This window comes from Plasmodium inui, assembly GCF_000524495.1.
Source record: "Plasmodium inui San Antonio 1 unplaced genomic scaffold supercont1.11, whole genome shotgun sequence".
Classification (NCBI taxonomy): Eukaryota; Apicomplexa; class Aconoidasida; order Haemosporida; family Plasmodiidae; genus Plasmodium; species Plasmodium inui.
The window spans coordinates 108,114-132,070 of record NW_008481845.1 but is presented as its reverse complement, the minus strand read 5'-3'; the positions used below and the strand labels follow the sequence as shown (position 1 = coordinate 132,070).

The window sequence follows — 23,957 nt, the reverse complement described above, 5'->3', positions numbered from 1 at the left end:
AAAAATGTTAGTAGTTTTTTTTTTCTTACTCATAATTATAACAATTTTTAACTATTTTGTTGCTTCATTTCTCTGTGGCGACATGGAGCAAAATCGTTCGCTCATTAGCTCATTGGACCATTCGATTATCAGCTCATTCGATCCTCGCGCTGCGCCGCGTCGATTTCCGCACACGACGTAGTGTGACTGCCTGCAAATTAAAGGCAACAAGTATCCAGAATTTTGTTTATAGCTTCTCCTCCCAGCAGGTGGTCAGGTCATCTAAAATTTAGCGCGTGTTGAAAAAAAAGCTGTTGAAAGAATTACACATATACACTACTACTATTGCATTTGCTGTTCGTACGTACATACATATGCATATATATATAGTGTTTGGAAAAAATTCGCCATTTGTGGCTCTTGGGAAAAAATTCGTCTTAAGCAAACTTCGCATCTTCGTAGAGTGTGATCATTTGATCCCCTTGACTTGGACTACGCGATAAGTTTTGTTGGCCCCCTTTATTACTTCATCTCATCACTTATTTTTTGTACTGGCCGGGCGTAATATAGCACGCACACACGACACATGCGGCTTCGTCTTCTGCTTCTCCTTCTCCTCCCCCTCCGCCTAGACGTTGTATCCCTTTTCACGCAACAAGTCTTTAGCCTTTTCAACAAATACGCTATCGTCGGGTCCAGCAAATTTAATGTAATGTGCAATTTGGTCCATGGTCCAATTTGATGGAACCTTGCCGCCTAAGTTCATTTGAAAATGTTCTTCATTTACTACTGGTGCTACTTGATAGTCCGTGACTCTGGGGGGTTCGTCTTCCTTGTGCGTTCCTGGCAGCATTTGCATTCCCTCGGGGAGGGGAGAGTTTGGGGTTGGTGGAAGAAATCCGTTGAATTCTTCTGCCATTTTTGATCAAATTTTGCGATTACGAGATTGCGAACCTGTTAAGTATGGTATAGATATAAGTGTAGCAGTACACGTAGGTAAAGAGACTGCGCAGCAATAAAGAGAGTTCAACTGCTGGGAAAGTTTTGTCTCGTATAATATAATGCCTTATTATACGTGTAATACTTTTGAGTCAGGTCAAAAGGTATCGTAATACCTATATATGCTCATAAGAAGGAATAAACTATTTCGTTAAAGGAGTAAAATGAGTGACAAAAAAAAAGGGAGAAAAGAATCCCAAAAAATTAAAAGGTTAAAGGGTTTGGATGGTACAGCATTTATGAGGAGCTTCAAAAATTTACAAATTCTGAAAGAAGTTTTGAATTTGCTTTTTTTTTAAAAAAGGAATTTATAAAAAAATAAATTAAAAAAGATAAAATAAAAAAAATATTTTTTAAAAATAATTTAAAAAAAAATATATATTTTTTTAAGAATATATAAAAACATTAAAAAAATGGATTGTAAAAAAAAAAAAAAAGCTGGTTAGCTAGCTAAAATTCTGTGCAAAAAAAAAGGGAGTAGAATTAATCTGTACATGCAGCAACAATACAACAAGCCATATTAATATTTCTTTCTCACAACTTAAGAGAATTCCATAAGGTATAACTACATGGTTGACTGCATTTTTCATATACAATAGTTTTCTTTATACGAATAAATAAGTACAGAAAAAAAAGAAAAAAAATACACCATGTTTTTTCTGGCTAAATAATACCTACAAAAAAGTTGTTATTATTTATCGCTGATAGAAGTAAGCTTGAACATGTAACACTTCATTTTGGTGTATACTTTTTTTTTTTTTTTAAGCATGCTAAAAGCGAAATATTAGCTTGGAGGGTAAATATTCACGCTTCCCGAATTTGCTAACGTTTTACATGTAAACGCATTTGGTTTTACGCATATACGGATTTATACCCCTTCATATGCATATACGCCCATATATATGCAGCATTTCGTGAACATGCATTTTTGCAGAAAGGTAAGGAGACGCAGCATGTTACGCGGTACGCGACAATCGTACAGCATTGTACTTAGCTTTTTGACCCCCCAAAGTAAAAAAAAAAATAAAATAAAGCTCACAAAAAATAAGAGAAAAGCGAAAAAGCTAAAAGCAAAAGAGGTGTTTTTTTTTTCAAATTAATTCTCTCGCAAAAATGATTGCATTAAACAAAGAGAGGGAAGAATGCCAAATGAGCCACTTAAGCGATTGCATATGGAGCGCAGCATTCTGTATTTTTTAACACGACGAGCTGATGCATTTGATATAAATTTGAGCTATTATAAAAAACACGTGAAGGGGGGCAATCCTTCGCTTTTATTTTATCAATTATGTAGGTAGCAACTTTGCATATGGGCGCAAAGGTAAAAATAGCCGAACAAGGCTATTTTTTGCACGTCTCTTAGCAGCTGCAACGTATATCATCATATATGTATTTTTATTTTTGTCCCCCTTTTTTTAAACTGCACAAAATTGCTCCAAGGTGATCTATTTCAATTCGCATTTTGAATAAAAAAAAATATATATATTATATCCGCATAATTCCCCCTTTACATGATAAAAAGGCACTTGGCGAATTTATGCCATTCTTTAAAATGTAGAAGCACAATTCAACTGCAAAGAGGCTTGAGTCGTTTCACTTTACTACGTAACTACATATATACATTGCAGACCGTGGGATAATCCAGACATGCTAAATTCCCGTTATGCTCATATTTTTTCAAAATCTCGTAGTGGTGAAAATAGAGCACTCTTACTTATACAGTTCTTTTAAAGCGCTACGCATTTACTCATTTGGCAATTTGCGGAAGTGGATAACACGCACAAATAGTTTTCCTTTTTTTTCCTTTTTTTACGTAATCACCCAGCTAAGGTGACATCATCTGTGGTCAATTTTGTCCACACGCAAAATGAAGTTTCGTAGCATGGAACTTTAAAACGTTCATGTGCGTCGCGTGGATTGGGTGAAGAGGAATTGTATTATTCATCACAAAGTGGGATAAATTACCCCCTTGCAGAATTATGCAACAAGGATCTTTTAAGAAGACATGCTTAATATAAGCGCTGGTTTATCTTCCCCCATCCAGGTGTTATTTAAACTGCCGCGTAGTCTACCATTACGGGCATTATAGCTCTCCGTCCATTGTGCATGTTCATCCGGAAAAGCGCGTTTTATAAAGACGTCGCAGCAGCTTTAAAATGCCTCAAATGTTTAGACAGCAGCTATAAGTTCAGCTGCGTTAAAGGGTAAGTGATAATTTGCGCTAGTTGCACACACAACCCGTTTTTTTAGAAAAAGTGTTACAAGAAAAAAAAAAAGAAAGAATATCTCTTCAGATAAAACTCTTCCCAATTTGAAAAGTCTTAAAATATACAATTTTTTTTTCCTGCATATGAACAGGAATTCGTGCGCGCCAGAAAAGGGGCCAACTTGTGTGCACGCGTGGGCAGATGATGCACAAACAGACGGACCCAAGCGGTGCACAAATTTATAATTTGAAAAGTAAACGTAAAAATAAATAACAAAATAAACAATTGTGGATGGGTCCACCGAATGGCGTGCTTGTGGGTAGGGCAAGAAAAAAAAAAAAAAAAAAGAAACAGTGTTTTTAGAGGCATACTCGGAAAGGGGCGTGGCAAAAGGGGGGCTGCAAAAGGGAGGCTACAAGATGGAGGCTACAAGATGGAGGCTACAAGATGGAGGCTGCAAAAGGGAAGCTGCAAAACAGGCGACCGCCCCCACCCCCCCTGTGCGCTGCCCTGCGAGGAAGGCACAACTCGAAAGCTACACATCTGCACCACTTTAAAACAGCAAAGTCTGGGCCGCTCTCCTCTTCAGCAGATTATCAGTCTGCTCGCGATGGAGCTCAAACAACTCATTCAGTGAGACGAACTTTTCGACACTCAACAAATTATCCTTCACGTATTTGCCATTAATCTTTTTAACGATAATTTTGTCGTGAACCAGACTTAGAACAACTTCCGTTCTCCCGAATGTGTAGACACCTCTTCGGCTTTTCTTCCAGCCTATTTGGCTATTATGCGTATTGTGCCAATCCTTCAGTTTTTTATCGATAGGGTCAGAACTGTTGGTGACATAACACTTTTTGGGCTTCCCTAAACGTATATTTACATACGTTTTGGGATTTCTAAAACAGGTGGATGGTTCAAGGTTCTTCAAGGGAGTGTCATTGTGTTCTTTTTTTTTAGCTAGCAGGGTTCTTTTCGATGGGGATGGAGAATCAGAAGCCTTCTTCACCTGTCTCTTGAGCCCGTCAGGTGAGTTATGATTATCTTCCCCGTGATCGCTTTGTCTATGTCCACTTCGTCCATTTTCTTCCCTCCTCTCCAATGCACTAATTTTGTCCGACCGATTATTCACTGCGCTGTTAACGCTCCTTCCTTTATAAACCGCCTTTTTATTCACTCTGTCGTGATGGTTCTCGCTTAATTGTGAGTGATGACCATGTTGGTGATAACCGTGTTCGTGATAACCGTGTTCGTGATAACCGTGTTCGTGATAACCATGTTCGCGATCACCACGTGCGTCGCTGACCCCCCCTTCGTTGGCCTTCCCGTAAGGCGTGAAATTGTTGGCATCATATGATTCATTAAAAAAGGAGTCGTCGTTATTATTTTCCGCGTCGTGCTCCCCGGCAAATTCGTCTCTCACGTCTTCGTTTCTTCCAAAGCTGAAATCGCTCTCTATGTCGTTCTGTCCATTCCTGGCGCTGCCATTATCTCCGCAGTTGTAGCGGCTCCCCCCGCTGGCATTCCCATCATCACTGTTCGACGACATGGAGGAGGAAATAATTTTTTGATAATCGGGGGTAGAGTTAACAATACCTTGAGACGAACTGTCTAGTAATAACTTCAACTGCTTTGCCTCTCTCTCTAAAAGGTCCTTGTTCTTATTAGGCACAACCGTGACTGTCAAGCTTTTAGGTTTGTCCTCAGGGATTAGGTAAGACGGCAGTCCATAGAGGTTTTTTCTTTCACTGTTTAATTGCAGGGGCAAAAAGTTGTTGGTGGGTTGCTGCATCTGTTTGGGCAAAAACTTGGGAGGCTGGAAAAAGGGGGATGTCGATCCAAGGGGGAATGGATTATTTCCTAGAGGGTCCTTTACGGCGTCCTTGTTTTTGCTTAGTGGCTGAATGTATGTGCCTATGATTTGGGGCAGCCCTAGTTCATACAGGTGTTTTACGTTTTTGTTCTCTGGTCCCGGCTGTTGAGGGTGCAGCGGCTGTCCCGAGTGGTGCGGTTGCCACTGCTGCTGTTGCGGCTGCTGCGAGAGGGGGTGCAGCTCGGCGCCCTTGGCCCTTCTACCATTCCTCAGCATTGAACTCGTCTGCTGGCATAGGCTTTCCAAATTTAAGGATGGCTTCACGGGCTTGGGTAGGATGTGCTGAATGTTCTTGTTCAGGTCCAGCATTTCCAAGTGGCTAGCATCTAAATATTCATACCTGTTATTTTTTACTCCTTCATTTGGCTGCTCCATTTTTCTTTGGTTATTTAGGCTAGCTTCATATCCCTCCTTTTCATCATTCGCTTTTCCTACTAGGGCAGCAGGACCTTTTGGGAACATGAAGTGGCCGCCGGGGAAGTTCACTGGATGCACGGCCCTCATAGTAGAGTGAGTTTTGTTTCCTTTTTTTCTTGGGTGGTTTGAATGTCAGCTTTGTTGGGGTTGCTTCTCATTCGAGTACACCTTAGCGGGTTGTTTTTTTTGAAAGTAGTGACAGTTATGTGTGCGTCTATCTATCTCTATGTAGGAAAGTAGATGCATACGTGTGTGTGGACGCCTGCAACGTTATGTGAGCATAATGCTGCGCTTCCCTTTTTGCGACAGGGGTTTAGTCCGAAGAACATTTCCGTCCTGGTGAAATTCTTCCGGTGCACTGCTACGCTATCGTTCAACAATACGAATATTCAACACTGTAATCGTTTGCAAAGTTAATGTGTACTCGTTTTTGTTTTCATTTAATTAAATTATTCCGCAGAGTGTAATTCAAAAGAGGCCTCCAATAAACAAACTTATGGGGCAGCTTCAAAATAAAAATAAAAAGGGAAAGAATGCAGGTTGCTTGTGTGTACACTATGCGGGGAAGAGGAACAAAAACAAAAATTCACAGAAAAGAAATGCACTACGATCACGCGTTTGTGCAAAACAAATGGCAATACGCTGTTGTGCAGATCATACCCTGCAGAATGCTCCAGAGCCTACATAAAACAAAAAGAACCATTCGAATTAATCTTAAAAATATTTTTTGAAGATTTATTTTTTAAATCACGTTAAAGGGACGAAAAATGCCTACGTGTCTGTGAACGTATCTGTGCACACTGCTGTGCACGTTGCTGCTACTGCCGAAGGCAAATATTGTAGGAATTTTAGTTCCACTTTATGTGTAAAAAAAGAAGAAAAAAAAAAAAGCAACAAACGTAAGTGCATATTGTAGAAATATTTTGCATCTTCAAAAATTGCACACACAATTTTGTAAAAAAAAAAAAAGAAAAAAAAAAAAAAAGAATAAGCTAACTGCATATAAAGAAAAGAAAAACATTGTAGGCTTTTTTTTAGAACATTTTCACAGTTTAAGCTTTCACGCCTTAAAATTGGAACCTCATTTTCCAGTTTTCAATCGTACTCGTGTACAACATGCATATGTGCGCTCGCATATGTATTCCGCTTGTTTCCCATTTTTCCAAAAGACACGAGGAGAACGTTGATGTTGCGCACACCACGTGGGATTGTTGTTGACATGTGTAGGAAAAAATTCTGCGATGGTAGTTTTTTTTTTTTTTTTTAACATGAAAATAGCTGTTTTGTTGCTAACATCAAAATGGCTGTTTTTTTGCTAACATAAAAATGGCTGTTTTGTTGCTAACATAAAAATGGCTGTTTTTTTGCCAGGATGGAAATAGATCTTTCCGTTCCTTTTTTCTTAAAAGACAACCGATTGAGTAACATTTTGGCTTCCTGCTGGCGCGGCGTGCCGTTTTACCTGCACGTGTCATATTTTTCATAAAAATGTCATGAAGGAGTCATGTAATTTTTGAAAAAAAAAAAAAGGCTTGCTCATATTGGCATATTTATGCGCACCCTGTCGGCGTGCTGGTCTGGCTAACTCTGTTGCAACTTTGAGAAGAGAAATTACCCATACGTTAGAATACGGACACAGTCACAACGCTAATGCGGTTTTATCAATTCAGTTTCGAAACGGATAAAAAGGAAGAGCAAACTGAGGCGAAGTTTTAAAAGTACAAAGTGAAAGGAAGAAGGGCGTTCAGAAAAGGGGTCATCCCTTTGTATACATTTTTGGTACTTCCTAACAAAATGGGTAAGTCTTTTCGCTCTTCTTAACTTTGAAACAAATCGGAGAAACAAATTATATTCGAAAATTACCCTCTTCGAGTCGTAAGTGTGCAGGGATGGTGAAAGATTTCCGAAAAATGTACTCCTCTTCTTTCTAACTACTGCTAGCAGTTGGAAGAATGCTGCAGTTATGCGGGGCGCTATGTGCACATTTGTTTTGCTTTTCTTTTCTTTCCTCTTGGTTCCCTTTTTTTCGTTTTTATTTTTTTCTCATTTCTACACGTTAACAAATGCGCTCGTGACGCTTTATGAAGAACATCAATCCGACGTTAGCATAGAGGGTGTGCCACACGGCTAGTGCTTATTCGCACATTTCTTTAATTTTTTCTTTGTGTATACATATATGTAATGTACCAGTGTAGCATTAACTGGATGCAGAAAAAATTTCTCGATCCGACGCATATAAATACATAACAGTTCGAACAAAATGGGAATTCCTGACCGTTGCCGAGAAAATGGTACTTCAATTTTTTGTAGCTATTTTAAGATTTAGAATGCCATGTTTTTTCTTTACGCTGCGCACGAAAAGGGTTTCCCCCGATGCAGGTGCAACTCTACTCCGGCTTTTCCTGACTTTTTAAAAATCGACTGTTTTCTTGTTAGAACGGTAGGAAGTGCACTTTTTCTGTTACTAAGTGTATATGCATATATATATATATGTATACATATATACATTTTAACGCCTGGGTGATTCGCAAGTGGAGGTATTCTATCGCATTTCCGGGCCAAGATTAACGGCGTAACACCTGCGCAGCCTTATGGCAGTTTTGCCCTCGCGCCTAGTGCTCATTATGTAGCATCAAGATGTACGCGCGCGAGAGAAAGTTGCCACATACCTGCGTGCATACCTATGTGGGTAGGTAGATACATGCGCATGCGGCGTACGTTGGTAGATACCTACATACATCGGTATTCTGACTTTCCCGCACATCTACCCCCTTGACCATAAGCAATGCGAAGTAACGATGGGCGGAATGCAAAAGGGACTCGGGCTCGCAAAAGAAAACAGCTCTGAAGAGTAACAACTCTGTGTACCTAGCACAATTCTGTGCACCAGTATTTACGACCCGGAGAGAGAAAAGGAGATTCTTCTTCCGTTCAGTGACCTTATGGGGAACATCCTGAATCGGTTTATTTTTAATAACCCCGTCGAGGGGTGCTACGAAAAATTCCCCTTGGAGTTTCTTTTTGTTGAAAGGCCGAGCGGGGACAGAATTGCGGCCCACTTCATCAATAGGTGCGTCGCAAATACGTATATACGCATGTATATATATAATACATACATACACATATACGTGTGTGCACGATTGGACAGTTCCTCTTGGCTACGGGGTGTCCTCTTTCGGCCCGTCGCCAAACGCACACCCTGTTAACAATTTGACGCCCCCTTTTTTCCCCTTAGGAAAGCCCCACTAACCATTTTGTTCTGCCATGGCAATGGTGAGAACATCTACATGCTGTATGATTACTTTTGCGAGGCGTCCAAAATATGGAATGTGAACGTTTTCTTGTACGATTACCCCGGTAGGCCCAAAAGACGGAGTGGGAGATATGCGTGGAAGCGCGAACCTTTGATCTGCGCCGCGCACGTGTTTTTGCCATCACTGCTTCCATGATTCGCTTTTTTGGTATTTTTCGTATTTTTCGTATTTTTCGCATTTTTTGTATTTTTCGTATTTTCCGCATTTTTCGCATTTTTCCCCATTTTGATACCTCCTTTTACCTTTTTATGCTCCTTCCCACCTTAACTGTTCATATTTTTTCCTGTTTCACAAAATGGAACGCGCGCAAACAAAAAAAAAAAGGATACGGAGAGAGCACCGGAACGCCCAACGAAAAGAGTATGTACCAAAGTGGAAGAGCAGTGTATGAGTAAGTCCTATTTTTTTATTTTTCTAAAATGCCTCGACGTGTACTCATGGTTGCCGCAGCGCTTCATTAGTACCGCTTCATTCACACCGCTTCATTCACACCGCTTCATTCACACCGCTTCATTCACACCGCTTCATTAGCACCGCCTCATTCACACCGCCTTTCGTTTCACTTTTCCGGCAGCTACATGGTGAACGAGCTAAAGATAAAGGCAGAGAGCATTGTGCTGTACGGGAAGTCCATAGGTTTGCAATATGAGAAAGCACGAATGATGGCACCGCGTCTGTCACTGTGCCTGTCACGCTGCAGATGGGGATGACAAAACGGAGCAAATCGCACGTGCAAACTTGGAGTGTTTTTTTTTTTTATTATTCCCCTTTTAGGTTCCTGTGCTGCGATCGACATAGCCATCGAGAGGAAGGTAAAGGGCATAATTCTGCAGAGCGCCCTAATGTCCCTCCTAAACATTTGCTTTAAAACGCGGTTTATCCTGCCGTTCGATTCTTTCTGCAACATAAAGAAGGTATATCCCCCCACCCCCGGCGCTGCTACGAGTGGCTCCAAGTGTGCCGCGTCCCACGGGAAGGACGTGCACACATACGCATGTATATATATATGTGCACATATACATATATATATATATACATGTGGTTGTACATGCCGAAGGCGCCAAAACACCAAACCGATGTCTTTTTTACCTCCCCCAGATCGCCATGGTTCCCTGCTTCGCCTTCTTCATCCATGGCACTGACGACAAGATAGTCCCCTTTTATCACGGACTGGTAAAAACGGAACGGAGAAAAAAGGGGAAAAATCGCGCAAATTGTTGCAGTGTATCATGTGATACGTGTGCTTCCTCCTTGTAACAAAGCTGGGTGTATCGACTCGCTTGTGTCGGCAAAATTGTGCACGTCGTTTTGTCCCACGCGTGAAAGTCGCCACGATTAACTCGCTTCACTCATTCGCGCATTTGCGGGGATGCTTATTTTGCCCCTTTCCACGTCCCAGAAAAGCGTAACACGCAATTTTTTCATTCCATTTGATTTGCTTTCATTTCATTTTTTTTTTTTTTTTTTCTTTTTCCCCACTTTCCCACCCGAAGAGCCTCTATGAAAAGTGCAGACTGAAAGTGCATCCCTACTGGGTTGTCGGCGCCAAGCACAATGACATCGAGCTGATTGAGAACAAGAAGTTCAACGAGGGAATCAAATCTTTTTTGAAGTTTCTGCGTAATGTGTAGCCGTCCCTGAGCATATATATACCCCTTCGCTTTATCTCGCCTTTCACTTCACTCCATTTTCTTGAAAGCGCAGCTTCGTCGCGGTGCCCATATAATTCCCACGGACCCGCGATGATGTCACAACGCGGTGGCCCCTACTCATTTCAAAACTCTACATATTTGCAAGTGTGTATATAAATGGCGGACTCCTCCTGGACGTGCGCCACAAACCCAACTATAGCACACCTGTTGCGCAAATGAAAAATAAAATAAAAGCGCACAGCTTTTTGTGTCATGGATGAAGATTAAACATGTAGGTACCCACCTACGTCGTACGCTGAAAAGGTGCGGTTTTCACGTTTGAAATGTATGCCGGAGGGGGGAGTCGCACATATCCGTCCTCCGTTTAGGTCATCCTTGCTCGTTTGGCATTTTTTACATTAACAACAAACCTTTGTATGTGCAAGGGCATTGTTACAGGGGAGGTACACAAAAAAAAAAAAAAAAAGGCGACAAGGCAAAAAGGTCGCTTTTGCCATTCCTAAACAAACGTGCGCAGAAAAAATTAAGTGATGTTTTTGCTGTGGGATGGTCCTACGCAAGGAGAGAGGAATTGATGTTGACCTTTATCGGAAGGCAGTCACAATTCGTCACATGGTGTTCCTTCTGGTGATGTCATATATATTGCGTTAAGTACATTTTGTGCAGAGCATTCTGTGAAGCGCATTCTGTGAAGGGCATTTTTTGAAGAACATTTTCTGGAACGCACTTGCGGAGTACATTTTGCCGCTAATTTTTTTTTTCATTTACCGCCGCCCAGCTTGCCCGCGCTACCTCTCTTCGCTTAGCGCGTGAAGTCCTGCGCTGTAATTTTTTTTTAATCGATGCATTTGTATATACGCTTTACAATGCAATGCGAAACAATGGCATAAGCACTGCCCAGTCGTACATCCAGAGGAACCAATCCAATCGCTCAGGTGAATGGCAAAGCACAGTGTTTACATACGAAATGTATGACCATTTGATAAATATATTTTTGGATGGCCGCAACTTGTTCCTCTGTAAATGTTTTCATTTCGCTCCAATTTGCTTCTCTTCATTCCTTTCCGTTTTGCCTCTCCTTCATTTCTTTCCGATTTGCCTCTCCTCCTCATTGCTTTTCCTTTTGCCTCTCCTCCTCATTGCTTTTCCTTTTGCCTCTCCTCCTCATTGCTTTTCCTTTTGCCTCTCCTCCTCATTGCTTTTCCTTTTGCTCCTCCTCAGTGCTTTCCCTTTTGCCTCTCCTCAGTTCATCTCGCCTTCTTTTTTTTCAACTTAGTTTATTTTTTCCACCCGCCGCATATAAATGAACAGAGGGAAAATAGCTCTGCTTTGAAAAAAAGGTGGAGGCTTTTTTTTCTTGCAAAATCAACTTCGCGTCAATGCATATTTAAAAGCGAATCAGTTGATCGCAGGTGGAGCGCGCCAACTGCTTTTCCGCTCTCTTTATTTACGCGTATACATTACGGGCATGTAACCCCCCGGCGCAGGTACACATTTTCATCGCACATATGCGGCGAACATGGTTATGTACTCCCCACGTGCCGCGTTTATATAAGGCATGGAAAAGTACGCATACGACACGTGCAGAAGTACACATGTGTCAGGTATGCACATAATATAGTACGTACGTACACAAGACGTACGCACGCACATGCGCAGCTGCAACTGCCCGCGCGCCTTACATGGTTAAAATAAATCGCCCAGTGCTGTGGCATGTACATACCATTTCGCATTGCACCTAATGAGCTGTGCCATTTTTATAACCGCAAAAATTGAAGAGAGAGAAAAAAAAAATAAAATAAAATAAAAAAAAAAAACACACGTTCATCGCTCCATTTCGCAAAAAGTTGAAGCAATTCAAAATAACCAACGAACCAACCGTTAAAAGGAGGCCGATTCACGTGTACCGAACTGTCAAGCCGATCGTAAAGAAAACGAGAGACGCGTTGACGTAAACGCAAACACAAAGGGAAAGCATTCCTGAAGTTTAACTACACTGAAGAGTAAAAAGTAAATAAAGAATATTCGCCCCCTTCATCGCGTGGCACATGTCCCGACGTGCAGTTTGTTTGACTCAAATGTGTACGCACATATGTGTACCATTTGGCGGCTGGCTCGTCGAAGTGGAAAAGCACATAACTGTTTTGTCCCAGCGCTCTGCGAACGTATATGTGTATTGAACTGTGTGTAGGGAGATTTGCCCCAAACGGATTTATAAAGGTATGCAACAGAGCGCGCGAATGGGTGTGTACATGTGCATATGCATACGTATGCGCTTACAGAGGAGTTTACAGCTGTACATGTGTCTACGTATTTTTTTTTTTTCTTGGCGCACCTAGCCATTTTTGATTACTTAGCTTCTGAATTCCCACGACTGGAAACTGGTTTAACGCTCCACACGTAACAATGAAGAAGGACATGATTACGGAGATCTTGACATATGAACAGGACGACAGGGGATACGTACTGGATGTCCTAAAGGACAAAACGTTTAAAGCCATTTTGAGCAAAAATGAAAATAAAATATGCTTCGATTGTGGTAACAAAAATCCCAAATGGCTGTCTTTGACGTATGCCATATTTATTTGCCTGAACTGTTCAGGTAAACATAGACAATTGGGGACGCACATATCATTTGTGCGATCAACAGGAATGGATAAGTTTACAGCAAAGCAGTTGGTTAGGATGTATCTGGGAGGAAATTTAAAGGCAAGCGAATTTTTAAAAATGAACAATCACAGTAGCATGGTGGATTATTCATCTCATGCGTGTTTGAAATATAAAATGTATTTGGACGGCCAGTTGGAGGAGGCATTGTTAACGCATGGCAGTGAAGAAAAACACCGCAATGATGGGGCGGATCCGCGTGGCGGCGATGTCAGCCAGATGAATAGCTTAACGGGCGCAAAGCCTCTAATCGATTTGGTTATCGACGACGCGAGGAAGATAGAGGGTCCAAATGAGCTCCCTGGGGGGGAAGCGAATGAGACTGGCGACGCCTTTCCGAGTCGCGGTCAGGTCAGCCGCCATATCAGCGGTGGTACATCCAGCGGAAATCTCGCACCGACACACCTGATCGAAGAAAAAATGATATACAACAACTGCAACAAAAATTTCAAGGCCAAAAAAATCGACATCAACTTTGATGACACGATATTTGAGCGCAGCGGGAAGGGGAATGCAAGGGACGGGAGGAGCGCGCACCCCGGTGTTAGCAACGAGGCGTTTAGCTTGCATGGAGGAAGTGGCGCTGCTAGTTATGGTGGTGTGAAAGATGTCGGCAATGACGAGAGCGGAGTGGGAGGAGGATATGACATGAGGTGTCCCGCAGGAGTGAAGTTATCTTACGCAGGCGGTCGTGCCATCGCAGGAAATAACTCCATGGGCAGTAGTAGCATTAACGGCAACAGTCGTTTTAATCCAACAAGTGATTCCAAGTTAAACAAATTTAAAGACTGCAAGAGCATCCGTTCGGATCAGTACTTCTATGATGAGAGGCACCAAAATGATGACGACGTGGTGCCAAATGTACATATAACGAATAGCATTTCGTCTGATCAATATTTTAATAGAAATGTTAATAACAGGAAAGCGGGGTGGAATTTGGATGAACAGACGATTCAGAATTTGCAGGGCCTCAAGGTGACTGCACGGGAGGGCCTATCGAATATCGTTGCGGCCGGAAATGAGGTGTTTCTCAAGGCCAAGGAGTGGTTCAACAATTAGGACCCATGCTGGTTGCCCGGGCGAGGAGAGGCGTGGACAAAAGGGGTACAATCCAGACAACGTTGGTACGTGCCGTACGAACCGCTAATTGCGTACCCCCTGCCTGTGTGTGATTTTTTTTAAATTTAATTTTTAAGGCAACGGGGGGTGTGAGAGCGAGGGCACCTGCAGGAACGCGCCCCTGTCGCAGTGACCATTTCGGTGCTCATTTCGCCGTCCATTTTGGTGCCCCCTCGTATGCTCTTTTTTTTTGTACAACCCCGAACCGGCGCTGGGTGTGGCACGACGTGCCCGCCTTGGTTCCTTTTTTGTGTGCTTCCTTAGCATAAGATAAAGCATTAGCTGAACTTTGACTGCTCTGTTAGTTCAGTTTTGACCGCTCCTTTAGCTCAGTTTCTACTGCTCCTTTAAAAGCCGATTTCAACTGCGTCTTTAGAAGCGCACCATGTGGGCGCCTCCCCTTCAAAATGGGAAAAAAAAAAAAAAAAAAAAAGAAAAAAATAATGAAAAAAAGACAACATAACGTAACGTAACGCAGCGCAACGCGGCGAAGCCAAGTTAAAACAAAAAAACAAAAGGGAGGATCCCCTATTTGTCCTTGCGGGGTAAAACTCTCTGGGCAGAGAAGTTTGCGCTGTGATTCCCCCCTCTTACAATTCCCCGCACTCGACGATATTAATCGGAATTTTTGGCTTATAAATATAGGGCGTAACAGAAACGTTTTCAATTTTTTTGAGCAAAACTAAAGAGTCACTGTCTATGATTCTTCCAAAAACGACATTCTTCCCATCAAGCCATTCACATTTCTTCGTCGTAATAAAAAACTGACACCCATTTGTATTCGGTCCACTATTAGCCATACTGAGTAGTCCTTCTTTATCATGTTTGACATCAAAATTCTCGTCTGCAAAATTTTCTCCATAAATACTTAAGCTTCCACTTCCATTGTAGTTCACAAAATCTCCCCCCTGAATCATGAACTCTTTTATGACTCTGTGAAATGTCGTATTTTTGTATCCCACTGGGAGGTTATTTACTTTGTATTCCCCTGTGCAGAATTGTCTAAAATTTTCGCTAGTCTTTGGGACAATGTTGTGGAAGAGCTCGAATTTGAATTTTCCCAAAAAATGGTTCCCCAGATTTATGTCCATAAATACCACTGGGTTGGATGCGTTCGTTAGTAGGTTGGATAAGTAATACGGGATGATTGTGTTTTCGACATCTTCGATGATTAATTGGTCCACTTTTTTCCCTTTGCTGTGTTTGTTTGGCGATCGCTCATTTTGGTCTTCCTCCCCTTTGGGGGCACCTGCGTTTGGGCCCTCCCGGTTGGGGCTTTCCCCTTTTTGGCGATCCCCATGTGGGCTCGGCCCAATCGGGTCATCTCCTCTGCCTTTCATAATCTTATCCGTTGCGAAGGCGTGTCGCAAAGGGTGGAAATTTGGCACGACGAACAATTTGGGGGGGGGGCCTTCTTCTCTTGCATTTCCGCTTGGATGCTGCGGGGGGAGGAGCGTCTCAACAGCGGATCAAAAAAACAAAAAAAAAAAGTTAAAAAAAGGGAAAAAAATACATATACTTGCATATATACATATATATTTTTTTTTTCCTTGGGGAGCATTCTTCCTGTCGGTTGCGGCGGGTGGGGGCCCATTGCTTGGCAGGAATTTTCACGCGCCACATGCGAATGGCAAAAGTCAACTCTGCTTTTCTCTGGCGTTATTTTTTTCTCACTTATCACTGTGCTGTTTCCACTTTTGTTTTCATTTTGCTTTGCCTATCGAATTTTCCTCCATTTGGTTGTCTCCCCGGTTATAATATCTGCTTCCTTCCTTTTTGCGCGCCCACAGCTGGCATTCCCCAATTGGCCGTGGCAACGCCCCGGTTCCGCTGCGGCAACGCCGCGCCCTACAATTGGTGTGCGGCTCAAGTGAAAGGTGCACAAAATGAGGTGAATGTATTTCCACCTTTTCGTTTGCCACTTGCGTGTATTCCCCTTAGTACTCTTTGCTGTTCCTTCAAAATATGGTGAGGTTTTTCCTCCCCCCCCGGGAAGCCTCAAAAAGTAAAATGCCGCTTAGTAACGATCCCTGTCCCAACGCTGCGACTGTCGCTGTGATTGTTGTCGCGATTGCCGTTACTACAGTGTGCTTAACCAATCACCACAGGGGGGAAGAACGCAGAACAGGGCAATCGCGCAGGGTGCACAAGACGGTCTTTGCGTGCGTCCATGGCGTGCACCATTTTTTTTTCCACAATAGTAGTGGTCCCCTCTCACGAGACGCGACATGTGGAGGGCGGCATAGGAACGTTCGTGCAGCAATGATTTTTTTTCTTCCGCGTCCATTCCTTTCTTCCTTTCTTCTTTTTTTTTTTTTTTGTTCTTTTTCTGTTATTTTTTTGTTTTTTTTTTCTTATTTTTTCCGCTGTTTTTCCCTGTTTTTTTCCTTTTTTTGCTTCCTTGGCGAAGCTTGTGAATTTTTCCCTGGAGAAAGTCTTAAGCGATTTTTCAGCGGAGTACTTTGTCCCAACAGGAGGGAGCGAAGTTTCCCACTTGCACGAGTGGACGGAGCTGGGGCTGGTGTCCTTCGCCAGGGGGTGCCCACTTGTTCGTTGTTTTTGTATGCACGTTGTTTGTACGTTTTGTATACCTTTTTTTGTGTGCCCACTTTGTACCCCTTTTTTGTGCCCCTTTTTTGTGCCCCCCAAAAGATGAATCAGAGGAATGACGGGTCGTAGCCCCCGCCATCACCACGCGCAGCGCGAGGAAGAGGAGGCGGGGCCAAGAGAGGAGAATGTCTACTGGCAGCAGGTCAATTTAGGTCCCAAAATTTCCATCACCGAGTTGGATCCATGGGAGGAGGAGGAGGACGACGAAGAAGAAGAAGAGGAGGAGGAAGAAGGAGAAGAAAAAGAAGAAGAACAACAAGTTTGGTCCATGGAAGGTGGGCACACTGATGGGGAATGGACATGGAACTTGGATGAGACAAACATGAGAATGGTGAACGGGGCGAAGCCGCTTAGCTCAATGGGGTGGAAGAGAGACTCACTGAAGAAGACGGAGACCCCCTTTAGAAATGCCAAAAATAATGCGAAAAAAGAAGAAGCCGAAGTGGAAAGGAAGAAGACATGTGTGAGGGGAAAAAAAAACGGGTTTGTTACTTCGAATGGTACACTCCTAGTGGGCACTCGTCTGAACCCGCATCTGGACCCTCGTCTAGCCACCCGACACGGGGTGAAGAAGAAAAACCAATTAGGAAAAAACGCAGTGGAAGCCCCCATCGTGAGAGAAGCCACAAAACCCGGTACACATAACTGCAAGGGACCCCTCCTGAGAGAATTAAAAAGCGCTTGCAAAATGGTAGCCATGAAAGGATGCAAAAAAACGATAAAATCGCAGATCAGAGTGAAAGATTGCGTGAAGAATACAAAAAATGGCAAATCATCCTTCGGGAAAAAAACCGCCAGTAGAGTGGGAACTCCTCACCCCGTCCATTGTCTTCCTCCAATCGGTGAGACAAAATGGAAGAAACGAGAACAGGGGTCTCTCACGAGAAGTAGTGTGCACAGGAGGACTCCCACAGGGAGAGTGAAAAGTGTCCCCAAGGGGAAACCTCAAAGTGGGAGAAGTGTGAAAGGCGCTAGGAATAAGCAGATAGAGACTACCAAAATTAAACACGTGGTGAAGAAGCCACCGAGGGGGGTGAACTACGTAGCGGGGAAGGGACAACAGAGGGGGGGAATTGTCCACAGGGGAGAAGTCATCCAAAGGGGGGAAGCCCTCCAAAGGATGGGGAGTGCCAATCTTAGAAGAAACATTACGGGGAACGAGAAGATGCACTTAAGGAAGAGAAGCTGTATGAAGAAGGGCCCGGGGGGGAACGGCCCGCTCCCTGGGGGAGCCTGTTGCATAAGGATGGGGAACAGGAGAGGGGGCGAGGTCTCCTCCAACTGTCCCAGAAGGGGGAAAGGGAGAGTGAAACAAAGAGGCAGGGAAAACGTTAAAGAGGACGTTAAAGAAGACGAGAAGGCAAACGAGAAAGAAAACCCTCCCAAAGCAAAGTCGAACGGCGAGAAGGGTAAACGGGAAAACAACTCTACCGCCACCGTCAGAAGCCGCATAGACGAAAAGCGCCAGGAACTTCTCTGCAGCTTTAGACGAAGACTCTGGGGGGGGAGCGGCACAGGGGGGTTGGTTCCAAGAGAGCTTGATCGCAACATGAGATGCGGCGTTATTAGCACGCACGTCTACACTTATGTGGGTAGCCAATCGGGGGAGTACAGCGGGGATGCACCTGAATTTGCCGCTGAAGGTACAGCTGAAGAGGCGGAGGAAGGTGAGGAGAAGGACGAGGGCTCGCTGCTCCATCCACCCCTTCGAAGCAGCACCTGCGAAGTGAGCGCACTATGTGCCTATGACCACGTTACGCACTACAGACAGGGAAGAGAAAGGAGCGATTTAAAGATCAACACGTGGAGCAGTGATGATATGATCATGGAATCGGTCCCATCTTCATCTGGTAGTTCCATTCAGGGGAGCAAGTCCATCACATGGATCGCCTCTCGAGGGAATGAACCCATGGTCAGCGGAAAGAGAAGGGCACACAGCTTGAATGGAAGACAGGAAAGTAGAGCCGTGAACCCACTCATACTTACGAACGATCTACGAATTAAAGTATGTTACAGTGAAAACTACGTCGATTTAAGGGGGATGGGAGGGCTTCCCCTCAATGAGAGGGTTTCTCCTAGTGAAGTGGAAGAAGAATCGTCTAGACGAGTGACACGGAAGGTGCCCCAACACGTGGCCGAATCGAAGCCACACATAAATAATTCAGCACTGTCCTGCCATAGCGACGACCGCCTCGTAAACATAAGTGATGACCTGTTCCTCATTTCGCAAGACTCGGAAAAGATGAAATTAAATGGCTTTCTGGAGAGAATCAATTCGAAGGAGCCTTTCGACGCAGAGGAGGAATGCACCGCAAATACCTGGAAGGGACACACGACAGAGTGTCACCCGACAGAGTGCCATACGAGAGAGTGCCATACGAGAGAGTGCCACACGACAGAGTGCCACTCATGTATGGAAGGTAACCTGCTATGCACTTCTCATTTTGTAGATGCAGATAATGGGAAGGGAACTCCTCCTCCGATAAAAGAGATGGAGAAAGATATTTATCCTGTAAGAAATCTGGTTGCTGATGGGGAGGGGGCACATGGATTAGAAGGCGATGACTGTGTTGAAATTCAACGTGCAAATGAGCAGTCAACTGGGTGGTCCACCCCCAAGTTGAGAAAACACCAAATGGGGAGCACCTCACAGAAAGGCAGCGCAACTATCTGGAAGGGGATTGACTTCACCGTGGGGGCGGAGACACCCAAAAGGGACACAAACACACGGAGACATAGAAACCAACTTGGCACTGTTGGCTCTGTTGGCACTGTTGGCAGTGGCATTAAAATAAGAAGAAGCCATTCCTTGCGGAGAAGCGGATATAGTGTTGAAAAATATAGAAGGAGCCATCATGGGGGGGAGAGGCAGACGGGGAGGAAGGCAAAGGACCCAGAGACAAATGGCCCTGAGACAAATAACGCACAGACAAATGCCCCCCACACAAGCGATCATACGGAAAGCTTCATGGAATCCTTTTTACTCCACGAGGAGAGGAATCTCTCTCTACACCCTTTTACGCTCGACAATGGAAGCAGGTCCACGTCAGCATCCCTTTGGGAGTGCCCCAGGAGAAAGTTCGTCCAAAGTGCCGACTCTAATTGTTTACTAAGCGAGGATAGCCATTTGGACAACATGATGCAGGTGAGGGAAAAAATCAGTCAGGTGTCAGTAGTACCCCGCGTTGAACCGAAAGGGAGGATAAACAATAAGTATCATAGAAAGAGCAGCCGTGGAAGAAACCCAAATGAAGCCTTGCTCAAATTGGCAGACATCTCTCAAATGAAAGGAACAACATCAGGGAAGTTAAAAGGAAGCTTCCAAATGAACCATCCTTGTGGTGGAATGTCCACAGACGAGGAGGAAACTCGTCATCGAGTTAGCAATGGCGAGAAAAGAGACACCATCCGTTTTGAACAACACTCTAAAGGGAGGAACAACTTCCCATTTGAAGCGGAGAGGAGAGGCAAGAGTGTCACAAAGGAAGGTAGCGGGGATCCGTCCCCACGTCAGCGTCTACACACAGAGGGTTCTATCAGTGGCGGCGCGGGTGTGAGGCACCCCACTCCAAAGAGGATTGCCCTAACCCCTAAACCGGATGCAGCCCAGAAGGGCAATGCAGAGGAGAGTACGCGAAGGGGGAAGCAAGAGAGAAAAAAAAAAAAAAAAAAAAAAAGAAAAAGCAGAAGGAAAAGAAAAACAAGAAGAAAAAACAAAAGAAGAGGAAAAAATCAAGATAGTAAAAAAGAAAACCATTCCAGGACAGACGAAACGTAGCCAATCAGGGAAACCACCTCAACATTGCCAGGAAATCGTTTCCACCAAAAATCAGGGGAAGGAGAACACACACCCATTAGACCCTTCCACAGTACAAACAAACGACACGAGCAGAAAGGTGACTCATCATGTAGGTAATAACACCGAAGAGGCAGGATGTCAGCGTGAAAGAGAAAATGCGGAGGGAAGAGGCGCACCGAGAGGGAGTGATCCCCCATCAAAGAGCTCTTCCTCCTTAGTCAATCAAAACCGTGAATCAACGCGGATTGAGAAAGACAAGAAAAAAAAGGTGAAAAGAAATAGTGGCCAAATATACCATGGAAAGGGGAAGATAAAAGATGAGGAGAGAGAAAAAAAAGTCCCTTCCTACGCTGTGTTGCAAATGCTGATTAGGAAGAAAACAAAAAAGGGGCTTATAAACACCGATAGGGGGAGAAAAACTTGGAACAGGTTAACGTGCAATCGGTGCAAGTGCGACGTGGTGGGGAACGTGACACACGAATGTGTGTTTTTTCCGGAAAGAAGGAATGCCAATTTGAAGGTCCAAAGCGAGTGCAGTTCCGCGCTTTGTGGAGCGGTGCCGGGGGGAAGAACCAAAAAAAAAGGGACCACCCAGAGGAAAGCAGCTAAACGGGTTAAAGGGGCTAAAGGGGTAAAACGCGTTTGCAGTGCGAAAAGAGGTGTCCTGCGGAAGGTGGAGAAAGAATGGGGGGTCTGGATGAAAGACGAGGTCCTTGAAACACAAGACTGCTTTGAAGATTCGGCTACGAGGGTCGAATGCCTGGAAGGTACCCCCAAGAGGGAGAAGCGGGTCAGGGATGCCAATGAAGCTAACAACGCCAATGAGGCTAACAACATCAATGAGGCTGACAACGCCAATGAAGCTAACAGCACCAGGAGAGCCATGCCAGACAATCAATGCAGGACGACCTCTCCCAGGGATAGCCATAGAGACGGTGGAGGAACACCCAAAACGGATTCAACACCTGGAGGAGAAGACCCCTCCGAGAGTCCCACCACGAGAGGGTTAGAAAAAATCCCCCCAAGGGAAATACACACAAGGGTGAGTACAGAGATGAGTAGAAAAAGGAATATAAAAAATGGAGACAAAAGAGTCCCGTGTGATGAAGCAATGAAGGATGGAAGGGAAGGAACAGCCATCTCAGTTCCCCCCCCTCGGAGTGCACTCCTCGAGGAAGGTATCCAAAGAAGTAACGTTCGTGATAGTAGCCGTTGTTTAGGGCAAGGAAGGCACGAGGTGTCTCTGCTGGAGGAGCTTATTCAGGAAGAAAGATGCCATGTCGAGGGGGAACAGAAGAGAAGCATAAAGGGGGTGTATGCGGAGTCGGGGGAATGGACAAAGGAACGAAGGGAGAGCACTAGCATAGGGATCGAACCCGAAACAGTACACACAGTGAAGAGCGAAAGGGGTGATCAAATGAAATGGGTGGAGGAGCGATCCAAATCGGAGGACCGATCCGAAGCAGACTCGCTCCGTGTGGACGATGTAGAGAAGTTTCACCAGACGCATTATGCGGACAAATTGGACTTCCCCTTAGGAGGGTTAAGCAGAAGTGGCGGCGGTAGCGGCGGTAGCAGTGGCAGTGTTCGACGTGGGAGGCGGAAGGGGGACTCGGACATGAAACAAACCACCGGGAGAGTGCCCAACGATTACGCTGATAGTGGAAGCGGCGAAGAAGGAAGAAGCCGACGAAAGGGAAACGACCCCAATTGGGGAAGATTTTCCTTCTCACTTAACTTGGAGAGGTACGTGGCAGATCATCGGATAAATCAGATCAATTTGGAAAGGAGCCTTTTTGGTGGGAAGCAGGAGGGGGAACACATATCGGAGTCTACATCGAAGTCTACATCGAAGTCTACATTGGGGTGCAATCCTCATGGGACTCAATGGGAGGGTGCATTAGGAAGTCCTCAAATGGGAGAGGTTCTTGCGGAAAACCCAGACACACGAACGATTGAGCAGAATGAAGGTAACGCCCCCCCTCAGAGGAGAAGACAGATTACGTGGAGCACACAAGAAACCGACACCAGAAATCTGAAGCCCATTTTTTTTAAATGTAACGAAAGAGAGGTGATGAATGTCAGGGAAAGAAAAAGTGTCACTAAGGAGGATGTGAAGAAAGACGTACCTCACTTTAATAGGAGAGAATGTGCATACCCAGATGACGAAGAAGGAGAAGATTGTTGGAGGAGTTCTCCATTAGACAAGGCCACCACCGATCAGGACGATTCCTCCTTACGCGTCAGTGAAGGAGGGATCGAACTTGGGTCAATCGTAGAGGATTTCTTCCTAAGCAAAATTAAAGGAAAAAAAAGAAAAAAAAAAAAAAAAGAAGAAAAAGAAGAGAAAGAAGAGAAAGAAAAAAAGGAAAGAAACTACCTCTTCAGAGCGGTCTCCCTGAATGACGTTTATGGGCGATTCTTTCCGCAGAGCAGACGATTTGATAGCTTTTCTCAGAAGGGAGATGATTGCAGAAAAAAACTTAACATTGGTGGTGGTAGTCCCTTTCCTCACTCGGTTGGAAGCAGTGCCAAGTGCGTTCCGAAGTGCATTCCCAAGGGCATTCCCAAGGGCATTCCACACCTGCTGAGCAGGACGAAGAGTTTGGTTTTTGGACGAGGAAGAAGTGACTGCGCTGGGGGGACACTCACTGAGGCAGTTGCTACTCCCAATAGAGGCAGAAGCGTCATCACCAGAGTGACACCCCATCCCGGCAAACTAGATGAAGGAAGCTTATTTAAAAAAAGAGAAACACCAAATGGTTCCTCTCGACCATCACTACTACTTCGTATGAGCGACGTAGCGGTGCGGCAAAGGAGAGTAAATGTTTTCAGGAGGACCAAAAGTTGTTCCTTACTTAAGGGGAATGCCTTGGAACGAGATTGTGCGTGGGAAGCGACGAGGGAGAAATCGGTTGGGAAAGCGGTAGGGATGTCGGTTGGGAATGGCCTTTTGACAGCTACCATTGCGGCTACCAGAACGCCAGTCGGAGAGTCCACCAACACCGGTACAGCTGTGATGCGCAGTCCCCTGACGTGCGGAAAGACCTTCAGGGAAAGCCACGCCATTAATAAGAGCCTCGAGAAAAGTGTGCAGACCCAGACGAGTGGCTGCTTGTGGAGCCCCTGTCTTCTGTTTGAGAGCGGCGTCAAGGAGTGACACTCGATGGACGCGTGCGAATGGGCTAAACGGACAAAGACTCAACTGGCACAAGGGGGCTACCTGGCTGGACCTGTGAGTTGCAATTCGCAAAGAGGGAAGGAGAGAACAACAAACCGTCTCCAAGATGTGCAACCTGCGCGCGATCTTATATACGTGGA

General features: G+C 44.5%; 6 protein-coding genes across 6 annotated transcripts; 3 read left to right on the top strand and 3 right to left on the bottom strand.

Moving 5' to 3' along the window:
• Nucleotides 1–607: 607 nt before the first annotated feature.
• On the bottom strand, nt 608–898 carry C922_02909 (hypothetical protein; the record flags this gene model as incomplete). Its single annotated transcript, XM_008818507.1, has 1 exon — nt 608–898. The coding sequence occupies one exon, from the start codon at nt 896–898 to the stop codon at nt 608–610; it is 291 nt and encodes a 96-aa protein (XP_008816729.1).
• A 2,840-nt stretch (nt 899–3,738) lies between these two features.
• On the bottom strand, nt 3,739–5,562 carry C922_02908 (hypothetical protein; the record flags this gene model as incomplete). The annotated part of the gene is made up of 1 exon (XM_008818506.1): nt 3,739–5,562. One exon carries the CDS (start codon nt 5,560–5,562, stop codon nt 3,739–3,741), a length of 1,824 nt encoding a protein of 607 aa, XP_008816728.1.
• A 2,855-nt stretch (nt 5,563–8,417) lies between these two features.
• On the top strand, nt 8,418–10,420 carry C922_02907 (hypothetical protein; the record flags this gene model as incomplete). Its single annotated transcript, XM_008818505.1, has 7 exons — nt 8,418–8,545; nt 8,711–8,832; nt 9,114–9,180; nt 9,364–9,425; nt 9,564–9,703; nt 9,888–9,962; nt 10,283–10,420. The coding sequence occupies 7 exons, from the start codon at nt 8,418–8,420 to the stop codon at nt 10,418–10,420; spliced, it is 732 nt and encodes a 243-aa protein (XP_008816727.1).
• Nucleotides 10,421–12,847: 2,427 nt separating this feature from the next.
• C922_02906 (hypothetical protein) lies at nt 12,848–14,167 on the top strand (the record flags this gene model as incomplete). The annotated part of the gene is made up of 1 exon (XM_008818504.1): nt 12,848–14,167. The coding sequence occupies one exon, from the start codon at nt 12,848–12,850 to the stop codon at nt 14,165–14,167; it is 1,320 nt and encodes a 439-aa protein (XP_008816726.1).
• A 650-nt stretch (nt 14,168–14,817) lies between these two features.
• C922_02905 (peptidyl-prolyl isomerase H (cyclophilin H)) lies at nt 14,818–15,567 on the bottom strand (the record flags this gene model as incomplete). Its single annotated transcript, XM_008818503.1, has 1 exon — nt 14,818–15,567. One exon carries the CDS (start codon nt 15,565–15,567, stop codon nt 14,818–14,820), a length of 750 nt encoding a protein of 249 aa, XP_008816725.1.
• Nucleotides 15,568–16,892: 1,325 nt separating this feature from the next.
• On the top strand, nt 16,893–23,796 carry C922_02904 (hypothetical protein; the record flags this gene model as incomplete). Its single annotated transcript, XM_008818502.1, has 2 exons — nt 16,893–20,466; nt 20,708–23,796. 2 exons carry the CDS (start codon nt 16,893–16,895, stop codon nt 23,794–23,796), a joined length of 6,663 nt encoding a protein of 2,220 aa, XP_008816724.1.
• Nucleotides 23,797–23,957: the final 161 nt, after the last annotated feature.